The 15504-nt window shown below is 40.5% G+C and overlaps 1 protein-coding gene across 1 annotated transcript in view; it reads left to right on the top strand.

Annotated features, from left to right (window-relative positions):
* piezo2a (piezo-type mechanosensitive ion channel component 2a) overlaps window positions 1-15504 on the top strand; it is a 93797-nt gene that overhangs the window by 45312 nt on the left and 32981 nt on the right. The window contains exons 5-9 of the mRNA XM_030767388.1: window positions 1197-1356; window positions 8336-8618; window positions 8913-9126; window positions 14572-14740; window positions 15316-15438. Of these exons, the coding sequence (XP_030623248.1) occupies window positions 1197-1356; window positions 8336-8618; window positions 8913-9126; window positions 14572-14740; window positions 15316-15438 (949 nt within the window). The remainder of the gene's footprint in view (window positions 1-1196; window positions 1357-8335; window positions 8619-8912; window positions 9127-14571; window positions 14741-15315; window positions 15439-15504) is intronic.

The following is a 15504-nucleotide window of genomic DNA, read 5'->3' as shown; positions in this document are numbered from 1 at the left end:
CCTTATGTATAGCTTTAAACTCAGTAGCACTCAGTGTGTTTGAAAAACACTGAAAAACAAAACAAAACAAATGAAGCAGACACTTTCGTGTCTTGTTTCTGTTAGAGTAATAGCTTACAGTATGGCTAATACAGATGAGGACATTTTTTGTGAGCGACCTTGCACCAACTCTCCCCTGTTCACTCATGGTATTTCACTATATTTTTATAGTCCAGGCGTCTTCTCCAATGGGATATCAAAAGGAAGCTGAGGTGTCCCACGGTTTTGTTCATTAAGCAGTGTGTTCCCATGAAATTTTTCAAACACGCACAGTTTCTAAAATAATATGGAGCTTTGACTTTCAACTTCGTTACAGTGTAACTTAACCTTTGCTGTGTAAACCTTTAAAGATCTGAAAACGAGGGCCTTTTACAGCTGAGAAGTGTTGTTACGAACCCAGACCAGTTTGAAACAAGGAGAAGTTTCAGCTTTCAGTGGGCATTTGGGCGGCCCTTTTAAAAGGAACCCGGGCCCGAATGCACTGAATGGATTGGTTTCATTAAAAATGTTTGTGAGCCAAGGGACTCAAGTCGGGCCGACTGCAGTGACCACAGCTCAGTGGAGCACGGAAATGAGAACCAGACGGGCTAACAGTTTTGTGGAGGACACTGAGATCTTTCTGGTCCTTTGTTGTAGAACAGAGTGTTTTTGTCTGTGTTTTAAAAAGGGATTGCAACTCATTGTTTTGCCATGATTTGTAAAATGTAAGATCATCTTGGTTGAATATTGTCTTCAGTCTTCCTTGTTTTTTATCATTCATGCTCATTATGCAGTATGGACCATGCATTACTACGTCATGGCACAGCACATAAAGTGGACCGTAACATGGACTAGCTGTATACCATTTCTTCATCAGATATTGCCCTCTCACACAGTGAATGAATTTGAATAGGTTTGTATTGGCACTCGTGGGCTGGTCTTGAGGCAAGACTGAATGCTTTATTTATGGACTTGTATAGAGGGTGGTCCTGTTAAATTACTTATGTTTTTAATCACTGGTGTGGCAAAGAGGTGGGCCAAAATATTTATGGAGAGGGAATTAATTCTCTGTTTTTCTAACTTTAAATTGTTATGATCTATAAAGTCAGGGGAAAAAATGTTCTGCGGTAAATACCAATCTTATCACTTTGTGTGTGTGTGTGTGTGTTTCTCCACAGTGTCCGAGGCGCTGATGCAGGGAACGGAATCCGTGTGTTTATTCCGGACATTGGCATGTTCGTGGCAGGTCTCGTCACGTGGCTGCTGTGTCGGAGTCTGGAAAAGCCACCGGTGAAGGACACATCACAACACAACACCGACTTTGAGACAGACAACCAGGTGAATCCAGAGATCTGTAGATCTCAGTTGTCTACTTTTTGAACAACTCTCCCAGGTCACAACCATATCAAGCTTTTTCACACCTTAGCCGTGATCACAAACTGCTACCACTTGTGGTAAATAGAACTTCCACATGGTGGTATCCCGTGAAAAAAATGTTTACGACAATAATAGCACAGCAAATTTTTAGCGCTTTGTAGAACTTGATTTGCACTTTATTTTAATGGAATCTAACTACAGAATTAAAAAAAAAAGTAGAGCAATGAGATCTGGACCTTTCATTTGTTGATTTTTGTTTGGCCCAAAATAAGTTTCCCCGTGTTGGAGAGCGTGCTGACATGCTCTCAGTTTTGACTGAAAATGAACCTGTGATTCACTAAGCAACTCTTTATTGAGTAAGATATGTTTGACTTGTGTTTCTGTTTAATATGGTTCATTATATACCTCTCCATAAGCAGACAGCACTCACACAGCCATATTACCATTGGAAATGGAGACATGTCTTCTCTCTTCATCACTCTTCAGCTGATTCTGGGCTCTTTGGGCTTTGAGCCTTGAGCTTTCATTGATTCTCAAGTGAGGTTCCTCTTCCCAGTGCTTTAATGGCCAAAGACCAACAATCCATCATCTTCTTTTAGAAAGAGAGTACTGTTCCCTTCCCAGGTGTACCAAAAAAGCAGGGTTCATTCAACATTAAATTATGTTCCCTCTAACTGTAGGGAGAATGATAAGTGGAATATATTACTGTCTGGATGAACACCAATGAGAGATCATTTGTGTATGGGCTGTGTGTCCCAAGGCTGAGATTGTCCCTACTGGGTTGGCTGAGTCAACTTGCATTGTACTGGAGCATAAAGGTCTGCAACCTTCCCAGAGCAGAGCAAGACTGAACCTGCCTTTGATCAACTCGACTACGTTCCAAAAACGCAGAACTTTTCTCTATCTCCCTCTCTCTCTCATTCTCTTTATCTCTCTCAATCTCTCTCTCTCCCGCTCCGTCTCTCTCTCTCTCTCTCTCTCTCTCTCTCTCTCTCTCTCTCTCTTTCTCTTTATCTCTCTCAATCTCTCTCTCTCCCACTCCGTCTCTCTCTCTCTCTCTCTCTCATCATCTCTCTCTTTCCCTCATCATTTCGGTTATCTGGCAAGTCCAAGCTGCTGTGAGATAAAACGCTGGAAGATGCATTTAGAGCAGTAAAAGTCATGCCCTTGAGGACCGGAACGGTTGGAGGGATTGACGAGGTCACCGATGGAACATTCAATTATTCTGTGAAAGTTCTCATGTTCTAGAAGGATCCTCTGATTGGAGGAGTAGGTGGGGTGGGTCACCAGGGAAATTATAAGCCCTTGGCAGCATGCAGATCTGTAGATCAGATCTGTCAGTTTGTCAAAGTCCTTTATGCTGACGACTGCATTTATCAAAGACTCTTTCTACAACTAAAACTACTAAACAGCTAAACTTTCACAACTTTACCTTTGGTTTTCCATGAATTACTCTTTCGAAAGATTGTGTCTTGAGTCCATTCCAGGCAAATGAGTAAAAATGGTCTGCATTTGATTGTTAGTCAGATATTCCCTCAAATTGTGGCTGGTGTTGAACAATAAAGGCCCTTACCACTGGTGGACCAGTGGGGATCCATTTAGAGAAATTCTTAGTGAGAATTCAGCTTTGTTTTCTTTCACAAGCTTGAAACCGCCTAATTTAGACCCCTTTTAGCATGATTTGTGTGAACTGTAATTGATACAGCTAGTAAGAAGTAAAATATTTTTAAGAGCATCGATTCTTCTTTAAGTGCTCACTTTGAACTTGATCTGTATATTGAATTTAAAATCCTTTAGTTACCATCAAAACAGTAACCTGCTCATAATTTTGTATTCCCTGTTGCATTACACAACACATAAAGCATTATGGCATAAAGCATTCTAGTTTAGAGTTGAAAAGGAATACATTATAAACATCACACTGCTAAGGAAACCATGCTTTTAAAAACTTTACTAGACAAAACAAAAATCCCTCTCTCGACTGAGACTTCTCATGTTCAAAGGATGACAAAGGTTTTCTTTCTCCCCCTCGCTGAAATAAGAATGTTCTGTTCCTCTCAAAAGTTTGAAGAGAAGGTCAGTTTCTGGGGTCAGTCAAACAGCCCTTTGGCAGTTGAGAGCCTGATTGAGAACACAATCAGTTTTGCACTCTTGTGGGATGTTTATAACGGTCAGTAGTGTAGCATGGAGATCCAAGTCATCCGTTGTGACCCCTGTCAACCTCTCATCCTTTAGCCTGTGTAGTTTTCCTTACATGGCAAATATAGATCTATAGATTACTAATACGTTTCACACTTGCTCCGGATTTCTCGTCTTTCCACATGAAGCTACAGCACATGTTTATAAGTTCGTTTCAAGCACATCGCCCACGGATTTTTTTTGTTGGTGGTTGGGTTTTTTGGGGGGGGGTTCAGTCTCCCTCTCCTCCCTTGCTTTGGCTTTTTGTCCTACCTTTCCTAGCCCACTCCTGTTTGACCTGGCTGCAGCTCCTCAGCCGAATTTCCTCCCGTCTTGGCATGTAATCTGTTTATTTGTGACGGTTACCCTGGCCACATCTTGTTTTTGCGACTAGGCCAGTTATTTATCCACGTAAATGGCTTGTTTGACATGGACCTGACGAATGTGGTCCCATCCAAGTGGCTCGCTCAAGTGTTTCAAAGAGACTGACGGTTGGAGCCTTCTGGATTCACTGATTGTTTGAGAAGTGCCAATAAGTTTGCCCAGTATCTTTCACCAAAGTACAGCTCATTTAGCTGATTCATTAGTTTGGCATTTGCTTGAAGGATCAGAGCATCAGTGCAGAAGTGGGGGTTAAATAAGCATTCAGAGCACAGTAGGAGTATGTGTCCTGGAATACATTTTACCAGAGCATTTGGTTTGTTGTTCATGATGCAATTTTTAGTTTTATATGATATCCGTTTTGCTATATCTGTATCCCCCTCTGTGTCTATACGATACCTGTGCCTATGTGTATGTGTGAATCTATATATCTACATATTTATCTATCCATCTACACACATACATACATACATACATATGTAGATGGAAAGACAGACGGACGGACGGGTGGACAGATAGATAGATAGATAGATAGATAGATAGATAGATAGATAGATAGATAGATAGATAGATAGATAGATAGATAGATAGATAGATAGATAGATAGATAGTTCCTAGAACCATCACTGTTCCCTCTCTGTCATTCTTTGCTGAATTACTTATGTTGACAGTAGCACCATTAATTCTTTTTAATCATTTTCTGACTATGGTTCACAAGTCCATGTTATTGCTCATTTGGTCACTTTTATGAAGTGTCTTAATGTTATACTCAGTCAGTCTCTTAGGCATGGCTGTAGGCCACTAAATGTGACCCTACGTAAACTCAGGAAAGGTTTCGTCCATGCAACATTAATCTTGGTTCAATATTTGCATTACCGCAGGACACACAGTGAGCAGTGCTCCAGCACTTCCTAATCTTTTGCTGTTTTGCTCCCATTAACAACACATTTGCATTCCAGCACTCAAAGAAGGGAGAGAGAAGAGAGTGAGGAGGGGTTGAGGTGCAGAGTAGGGTGGGGGTGGGGGGGGCACATCTGGAGCACATTAAATGGTGTTGTGTTTTCGGTGGCAGAGATGCTTAAGTTACCAGACTGCTTCCCTCCTCCCTCTCTTACTTTCTGTCTCTCTCTCACTCTCTCTCTTTCACCCCCTCTCTCTCTTTCTCTCTCTCTCTCTCTCTCTCTCTCTCTCTCTCTCTCTCACTTTCTCTCTCTCCCTCTCTCAGTCTTTCTCTCTCTCTCTGTCTCTCTCTGTCTTTCACTTTCATTCCCTCTCTCTCTCTCTCTCTCTCTTGCTCCCTCTCTCTCTCCCCCAGCACATCCAACACATATTCTCTATACGTCGGAGTGCCAGGCTGGAGCTCAGTGCCCAGCGGCTGGACTGCTAATTTGGCAGGCAAGCATTGACACACACACTCAACACACGTGAACATGCAGTTACATATTTACTTCTCTCTACTACAGTTTCTCACACTCTACTTCACAAATAACACCCCCACCAACATCATTTTTCTCTCTCTCTCTCTCTCTCTCTCTCTCTCTCTCTCTGCTAATAAACTGTTTGCACGCTGTTTTGCTGTTTAGGGCTGGTAATGAGAAGGAATGCTCCCCTCCCTGTGTTAAGCTCTTTATGGCTTAAGAGACTTAGCTCATTTAAATCACACCACTGTTACTGCTCAGCCCTGAGGAGGTGCTCTCTCTCTCTCTCTCTCTCTCTCTCTCTCTCTCTCTCTCTCTCTCTCCCTCTCCCACTTTCTTCAAAACAGATCAGCATTAACAGGGTCTTTACAGCACTGTATAGTGGAGAGAACAGAAATCAGAGAGTACATATTGCCAATACTTTACGAACCCTTCACCAAGGTCAGGATGTCTAAAATCTGATGAAGAAAAAAAAGTGTGTAAAAAGTTTGTTTTTTCTTGTTTTGCTCTTGTATTTTGTCAGTATAGTTCACATTTATTTATGTTTCCAGAAAGAACGATTAAAATTGTTGATGAATATTTGTGATAAGGCTTTTATGGACATCAGACTGTCACAGATGGCATAACAAGCCGCAGTGCTTAAAGTATATTTATTACCATGCTGCTATTTCTCTCATTGCCTCCATCAGCACATTTTTGTGCCAAAGCCAATAATCAGTTCCTCTCAGAAAATTATTACAGTTTTAATTTTCAGTACCATGGACAGCACTTAACATACTGCCTTCATTAAAAAGAACACCAGCAATTAGCTTTCGAATTACATACTTGTCGAAGAGCAAACCCACCCTTTTAGTGCCAAATTTGGCATACATTTTAGCATGTAACATATTATTGTCAGGCATGATATTATTCAGATTCCTTTTACATAGGTTAGATTTGCAAGGTATTTCATTCCACCAATGAAAAAACGTATACCTGTTTGTGGACTCTGAACAGGTGCAGCACAGTGTGATTGACCATTATACTGACTGATGGGACATGCTTTCTCTTAATGAGTCAGACAATTACACGGACTGTTAATTTCATCGCCCTGGCTTTTGTCATTTACACTGCAGTGGGCCTTTAATTCAGGTCTAAGACTACTGGCCATTCCTTATTCTTAGGGCTGCCATGGCATAAAGGTGTGATATGTCACTATTGGAGTTATAGTTACTCGGTATCTGACAAAGGCTTTGGTGGAAATGTTCAGACATCTAAAATAGGAAATGAAGTCAAGGTTTCTAGTTAAGAAGTGAGACCCTCATATCAACACACTGGGTTCCAGAAGGTTCCTCTCAATACTCATGTTTGCTTCCTAGTTTCATTTGGTATGAGGGCTTATTTGTGAAAGCAGATGATGACTTGGAACCTGATACTGTGAGGAAATTTCAGAGACACTTTGTCAGCTTTGATGAATGCCTATGTTCAGTACCTACCAGGAGACACACACGTGGGAACGCTCAGCTAACATAAACAAACCCACTCCGCTTCGTCAGATGAAACTTGTTCAGTCAATTAAGACATTAAAAAGATTGGTCGGTGTTTGTATGTCTTTTTCTTTTGGAGATATATGCACAGAACGCCAGTTCATTGTCACAGAAAAATTGATATAGTAGAGAAGACCGTGAAGGAGTTTTCATGTGGACTTTCTGACCCTTTCCAAATAAACAGTGGATTAGCTGTCCGTTCTTATTATTTCAGTTTGGTACTGTTGATCTACGATTGAAAAGGAGATGGGTTTTAAGTCTCCTTTTTTTCAAAAGTTTGCCCATTTCAAAGACATGTGAATGATTTTGATCTTGGATCTACCACTGCTGCCAATCTAAATGTAGTCGCCTTGTTTTTAGAGTCAACACACTGCTGGCAGTCCTATTAGAAATGTCAGCAGGAACAGTCAAAGAATGACACTTTGAGGAAATAATGCTAACAACTTTGAGCTCAAGATCACCATATCTCGCCAAAATGTCAGCAGATTTATATTACCCTACAGTTAATCTACTTACAGTAGGAGAATAATTTGGGTTTTTTTCATGCCCAGAAATGAAATGTGCTGAGGTGAATTCACCATGTGGGATTACTTATTATATGCCAATCTTAGAATAGCTCTCATTTCCTTTGTCATCTCTATAACTTCCAGTTCATGTCAAAAAAATATCACCAGCATGAAGTCTTTATTTGATTAAACCATATGAGGGTTTTTTTCTTTCTTTTTTTTTCTTTTTGGTCTGTATGTATATGTATATATATAACCTTGCGACCATTGATATTGTTCTCTGACATTTGGGAATTGGGTTTTGCTGAGTTATGACGGCCAGTTTGATTAAATTATCTGTGCTTTGTTGAGCTGGAGCAGTGGCACTTTGATCTCAGCACCCCTGTTTTGAGTAGGTGGAATTAATCTGATAGAGGAGACTGTCCATATCAAGTCTGGCTTCTGCATCTATCTATCTATCTATCTATCTATCTATCTATCTATCTATCTATCTATCTATCTATCTATCTATCTATCTATCTATCTATCTATCTATCTATCTGTCTATCTATCTATCTATCTATCTATCTATCTATCTATCTATCTATCTATCTATCCACCTGTCTGTCAATTTAGAAACATATAATCCCACAAGGAGACTCTAGTGAAATGATGTACAGTTTCACTTTATCTACAAGTCCTTGCCTTTAGTGTCTTGGCTTTCCTACACGATATAATCACTGCACTGGAAATTCATCTGGCATTGTTTGTGCTAGATTCATTTACACCAGTGGAATTCCATGATGGAGGGTCACAACAAATGAACTTTGTACCAGTGTTTTGCTAGTGGATGAATGAAAGAATGAATGAATGCGACCATAAGTGAATTACTTGATATATAAAGGGAATTTATTCTTATTCATCACTGAATGCTTTTGTGTTACTCCCTAAGGAACAGGAGGATGAAGAAGAAGAAGAGAAGAAAGATGAGAAGCTGGAGCTGGAAGATGATCTGATCTTTGAGGAGGATTTTGAGGCAGGAGGTGATGAATGTGATCTGCCTGAAGAAGAGGAGGAGGAAGAGGAGGGGGAAGAGCTGGGGGAACCTGAGGAAAGTACAAAGATGAAGATCCTACGACAGATAGCAGACGTGGCGTCCAAACTGAAAGAAATCATTGGAAATCTTATTACCAGCGCAGGACAAGTAGTCGTAACTATATTACTGGGCCTGACAGGTAAGCAGTACTCTCAGAGACAGGTGATCCATAAAAAGCATGTTGCTTTGCTTGACCAATTTGTAAAATGAAAGAGTAAATTACATTAAAAGCTCAAATGTACTTTCCAGTTTACCAATATACTTTCTAATTTGAATTGAACTTAAAGTTGTGAAACAAACATTCAACATACAATGCATTAGGATGTATGGATAGCTGAATATGTGTTTGTGTATGTGTGTGTGTGTGTGTGTGTGTGTGTGTGTGTATGTGTGTGTGTGTGTGTGTATGTTTGGTTGTCCTGTGTTCTTTCAGGTATCATGCTGCCCTCCCTCACTTCCACTGTGTATTTCTTCGCCTTCCTTGGCCTGTGTACCTGGTGGTCATTCTGTCGTACGTTTGACCCCCTGGTCTTCAGCTGCCTCTGTGTTCTGATGGCTATCTTCAGTGCTGGCCACCTCGTCATTCTCTACCTCTACCAGTTCCAGTTCTTCCAGGACACCGTGCCGCCAGGAGACCACTATGCAAGGTCAGGAATCACTCATCCTCAATCATCCAACCGTAATCGGAGTCATAAAACTGTATGCTGTCAATGTTTGTGGATTATTGTCTCTTTAACGTCACACTAAGGAGGCCTCTAACGTGTGATTGGCTCATAAGTCATTTTGTTCACTTGGAAACAGCCTCTTGTTGGTTTTTAGTCATTCATTGTGCGGAGTTACAGAAAGTTTTAGCTTTCATTTTGTTATTGGGGATCATACTTTTTTTTCAAATCTTGTAGCTCTCACATTCTAGTTTGGGATTAATAGCGTGATTGATGAGCGCTGGGATAGGCTCCAGAACCCCCCGTGACCCTAATCAGGATAAGCGGCTTAGATAATGAGTGAGAGTGAGTGAGATGAGAGCGTGATTGATGTCTCCACATGCACACTCCATACATGAAAGAGTGAGGCTCTAAGTGGTTACAGCAAATATTCTGTCAGTGTGACCAATGAGATTACAGCAAAAGTATGAAATCAGAAAAAAAAATCAATCAAAAGTCCAGTCAGGAGGGGGTTGCTGCTTTCGGGAATTACATATCTGTGTGGCTCTCAGTCAACACCAGGGTTTCCAATCATGCTTAGGCACATAGCTGACCTGTGTCGGAATCTTACACATCTGAGATTGCTGTTCAGGTCCAGTTTCAAAGCTGAAGCATTCCTGCATGTTGGCTTGTCATTGGACAGTGTGCCTTGAGATTAAAGGCAACATAAAGTGTCTGCACGATCCAGACAACATACGAGAGCGTGTTTGACACTCGCCGTATTTCATATGACTAACGCTTTGTCTGGGCTGTCCAAGGGAGTCTGGAGAGAGAAGTGGATATTTCAGTGCTTATGTCTAGTCTGCGTTAGGTTTGTGTAGATACCATTCAGATATTGGCAAAAAGTATTGAAGAAATATACATGTTTGGAGTAATCGTTTATGTCATGAGGAGCATACAAGTGGGGTTGTACAAGGACTCACTCAAAGAAAAAATTAACGCTACCAAAGCAGTGTTCAGGACATGACCTATAGAAATGGTTTCCAATACATTAAATATAATACATTTTAAATGAGAACATTGTGTGTCCTTTTGCACCATTAGGTAACAATAGGTATTAGTTCGATTATTGTTAATAATCCATGAATCATGGAATGTCGTGACACTTTTGTGTTTTGATTTTATTGGCTGAGTCCACCTGGAGGACCTTCCCTTGTGTAAAAACTCACACGCGTGAAACAAACCACTATGAACCGAAGGGGATAACAAACATTAAAATTTTGATTTGTGTGGCAGTCACTTTTTGCCGGACCGTATTTTAAGTCGTAAAAGCTTCCTTGAGATAACAGCGCTCTGACAGTGCTACAGACGGTGGTTTCTGGAGACGTGCTCAGTCCTGAAGTTCGGAACGCTTTATTTCAAATCATCAATCATAATTTATGATATTAAATAAGTATGACCAAGACAACAGTGAAGATTAATGTCCTGTGAGATTACCAATGGCAGTGTATTCCAAGGATTTCTCATTGCAGAGTTCCTTTTACTTGCTTTTGCTAGCTGTTTTAGGACCTGTTTTAGGTGTTGTTTTAGGATCTGTCAGTGGGATTTGAATTGCGCTCTCACTTAAAGTGCCTGTTAGTGATACCGGGTTTGTGTCTAATTGAGGCACAATTAACCCCCAGACTTCATTCGCTCAAGGCCCAGACACATCTATGTGTGTTTATGTTGGCATTCCGTTCTCTTAACTCATCCAGTTTTTGCTCTTGATACTTCGCTATTAAATGATCTTGAACTTAAATCTATAGTAAAGGGCAGAATCTAATTTGAGCTTCAGTAAAAGTGAATGTCTTTATTGTCCTTATTTAAATGAAGAGTTGGCTGTGCTGAAAATTCTACAGGAAGACAGGCTATGAACTGTGAACTGAATTAACAAATGCTAGCATCATTAACCTTCAAATCCTCTTCCTACGCAACCCGTACACCCACTCAGATCCTGTTCTCTGACCCAGAGAGAAAGAAGGGGGGCTGGAGCAAGGGAGAGAAAGAGAGAGGGATAGAAAGAGAGAGAGAGGGAATGAGAGAGAAGTTGGGCAAGAGAGAGAGAGAGAGAGAGAAAGACAGAGTTAGAGTTAAACAGGGAGGGAAACAGAGAAAGAGAGAGGGAAAGAGAGAGACAGAGAAAAAGACAGAGTGAGAGTGAGACAGGGAAAGAGTGAGAGTGAGACAGGGAAAGAGAGAGGGAGAGAGAAGGAGAGAGAGAGAGAGAGAGGTGGCAGTGGTAGCTTCTCACAGCCAGGTGGTTTTCATTATTCCTCCAGGGCTTTTGGCCTGAGCTAAAATTGCACAGCTGGTTTCAGGGAACTCTACACAAATCGTGAGCAAGAAGCAGTGGTACAAAAAATATGTATATATTAAAGCTGACTCCATAAAGGCCAGTAAGTAAAATAGATGCAATTCTTCTAAATTAGCTCTTCATCTAAAGCTCTTACAATAAAGACACTCAGCCTGAGTTGTGCATTGCTGACAGCTAGAGATGTCTGTGGAACATAACAGTTTGTCCAAGCTGGTAGCATTTCTCCAGGTTTCCCATTAGTTGTTAAGTAGGACTGATTGCATTTCTGTTGTTTCTCATTAAAACGTGTTATACCCTCCCCTTTAGAACATGTACCTGACAACAAAACACAAACACTACTCAGCAGCTGTCAGAACGCTTTAGAATCCGCCCAAAATCTCGGCTTTATTTGAAGTTCTCATGTCACAATGCCTTGGAAGCAACTAGCCAGTAATACACAAGACATTTACACACCATGACCCAGGAATGCAAATAAATGCAATCAGCAAGATCTCTGGAAGGGTCAAACTGGAATATGTTACATAGTGTCCTTCTGCGCTCTCTCTCTCTCTCTCTCTCTCTCTCTCTCTTTCTCTCTGCGCCTCTCTGTCTCCTCTTTCTCTCTCAGACACACACACACACACACACACAATGCCTGGCACTTTGTTCACTTTCAAAGCCCCTATAAATGACACAAATACCGTACATATGAAAGTGCCTTTAAATTAGGGCTTTTAACCAAATCCTGCAGTAAAATTGAAACAGGCCAAGTAAAACTGACACACATGCCTACAAATCCTGTTACCTTTGGAACTACAATGACTTAGAAAAAAAACAGTGAACATAAGAGAGTGAGTAATAGAGAGAGAGAGAAAGAGGGGGAGAGAGAGAGAGAGAGAGAGAGAGAGACATTGCATTGTGCAAATGAACAGTCCAACGAACCTTCTTACGTGACCGCACTGAGTGGGATGGATTTGCACAACTTAGCAGTTTCTCGCTTAAATTAAAGCACAAAAGCATCCAATGTGCTGTCATGGCCACCACTAATGACATAAAGTGTCTGCATGATCTGGCAAGACACAGGCTGAAATAAAATACAGCTCACATAAATGTAAAGAAAGACACAATCAGAGGGAGCTTTGTAATTTGCTGCTTGTGGTGAAGATGGTTTTGATTGCGCTCACTTTGTAGCCCGAGTATGTATGCTTTTGTGTTTGTCCCGCATGCCAGAGTAAATCTACTCTGAGCAGAAAAAAGCCCATTTAGACGAGCCCCAGATTAAGTCCAAATGGCTGTCATCTTGTGTGGGTTTCTGCTAGAGAACCTGTGTGAGAACTCGTGTGTATGCAAATGTGCATGTATGTGTGCCTGCATGTGTGTGTGTGTACATGTGCTTACACACGTTTGAATGCACTAAACTAATATTTCTAAGATTTCCTCTTTCGAAAAGAGGTGTTTTCTTAATTCTATTTAATATACATATATATATATATATATATATATATATATATATATTCTACATATTTTCATTATAAATATTGCCTTTTGACATCGTCCCTGCCTAAAATCTTGTCAGCCTACGCAGATCTACATTTAAATGTCACTTCTACACACTCATGCCAGTTGCAGCAGTAGGATTTGGCAGTTTGGCAGAGGGGAGTTTCTTTTCTTTTCTTTTTTTTGGTTTAAATGAGTATACCACAGATTTCACCTCATATTTTCTTCCTTTGGCTGAGGTTGCAATAAAGAACAAGCAGTACATAATGTAGAGCCAACACTAACTCTTGCTTTAAGCTATAAGGAGCATATGTCTGCGTATTGCATTGCTTTCTCAGCACAGCTGGCTCTGTGGAGACATTTATTTGTTGCTGTGGTCATTTTTATTTATACCAGCAGCCAAAGGTGACACAGTGAAAATAATCTCGGTCGATTTAAGACGTTTGATATAAACTGAAAATGAAAAAGACATTTGGAATGTTCATTCTTTATTCTGTACTCCTTGACTTTTTCCTCGTTTATTCAATGCGTGCATGTGCGCGCGTGCACACACACACACCCACACACACACACACACACACACACACACACACAGTTTCTGTTGGCAATCATAGTTTACACTGTAGCATATATAGGTTCTCTGTTTGAATTTAGTTTACATTTGCATTTTTCAGTTTTCTTAGATGGATGTCATAAGTAAATTTTTTTTTTAATGTTTTTTTTTTGTTGTTCACAGTATACATGTGCTAGTACTTTAGAGGTGACATTTAAATAGTAGCCTTGCACAGTCGTATTTTATCGAATATCTTTTTTCTGATTTGTTGTGAATACCATAGCTCTTAGCTTGGCCTCTTCAGAATCAAGGCCAGTTTCCCATACAGCAGTAACCATGCACTGCATCTTCAGTGTTGTGTTAATGTGGGTGTTTATGTTATAAAATGAGAAGAGAACTAAGAGCACAATTATGTTTATGATTAAATTGACTATTTGAGCTAATTCAAACGGGTGGGTTTTATTTGAAGTTTTGCCATCTACTGAGTCCCAGAGGGTGGCAGACGTGGTGAGAATCTGAATGATTTAGAGATCCATGTCTCTGTTAAATCACTGACTGTTAAAGTCTATGATCTTTGCATCAGTGCTTAATCTTCTGGAAGCTTCTCACCAGTGCGTCTGGCTTTTTATTAGCCTGTAGGGCATCTTAGCATCGTACAACAGAAATTCTGTAAATATTTAAATAGAGAGAAGTTAAAACAGTATCAGAAACTTTTTAGTGCTCTACTTCTGGACAATTAATAAAAGCAGTCTCAAGCTAAATGAATTTTTGAATAGAGCTTTTCAAAGTCCATATACTCACGGATGAGTCGTTAGTGATTGATAATTTTCCAGCCAGGAGGCGCTACACAATGCATTTTGACAGGGACATTGAAAGATGTAGCTATTCTAATATCAAAGGATCACTCTGTGAGAGCACCAGTAGCTCATCAGTTCATTAGCATTTTAATGTATATTTCCAACACTGTACTGATATCTGAATGAATACCAACTGACTATATCAACACTGGCTTCCCTCTTTTTTCTTTTTTTTTCCTTGTCTGTTTTCTTTTTTCTGTTTTGTTCCGCAGCCTGTTTGGTATCTCACCTGTCGTCCAGAGCGACTGCTCTCACACCTGGATGTTCAAGGTCAACCCCCAACTGGAATGGCACCACTACGTCAATCCCATCATGCTCCTGGTGCTCTACTACACCCTGGCTACACTCATCCGCCTTTGGCTGCAGGATACGGAGGACATGGTGAGACCATGCTCAATCTCACCAGCTTCTCACTTACATTAAGGCTACAATACCACACTGTAATCTGAGCTAATCCACACTGTAATATGATCTAATCCAGCAACAGATGCCATGAAAAGCCACGTTTGTTAAGTTATGTTTCAAAGTAGTGAGTACAGAATATTAAAACCCTCTGATAATGAAGTTGAGTGGGTACACTATCCTCTTTGCTGGAATACACCAAAATATATTTGTATTGTCACTTAAACTCATAGTGCCCAGTATGTTTTCCTTTCTCCCGGTTTTACTCGTTTTTTTTGTTTTTTCAGGCTTGAACTCATTTTTCTCTTGTAATGCTCTGAGCCACATGCACTTGCAATGTGGCTAAGTGCCGTAAAATTGATTTTTTCCTTTTCCTGTCCCGTGATACCTTTAAAATTGTCGTGGGCGTATTTTTTTTTTTTTTTGCCCAAGAGGAGAATGATAAGTTTAGTGTGTCTTCCATCCTCTTTTTTAATAGCACAAACATGTGTCGGTCATATCGAGTCTAAGGCATGTGACTGCAGAGGTGATGACTTCTTTTTTTCTATCTACAGGAGCCCAAAAAAGAAGATGATACTCCAGTGGAGGGTGAAGTGGTGTGCAGTGACAACGCTAACACGGCAGAGAAGAAGAGGACCCTGTGGAGGATGGCTCGTTATCGCACAGATGACAGAAACGTATGACAGACACTGTGACGCTGCTTTTCCACTCACTTAACCGCTCCATCTTCATAATGGATTCTG

The sequence above is a fragment of the Chanos chanos genome, chromosome 3 (genome assembly GCF_902362185.1).
Source record: "Chanos chanos chromosome 3, fChaCha1.1, whole genome shotgun sequence".
NCBI classification, from domain to species: domain Eukaryota; kingdom Metazoa; phylum Chordata; class Actinopteri; order Gonorynchiformes; family Chanidae; genus Chanos; species Chanos chanos.
This window is presented reverse-complemented; position numbering and strand designations above follow the sequence as displayed.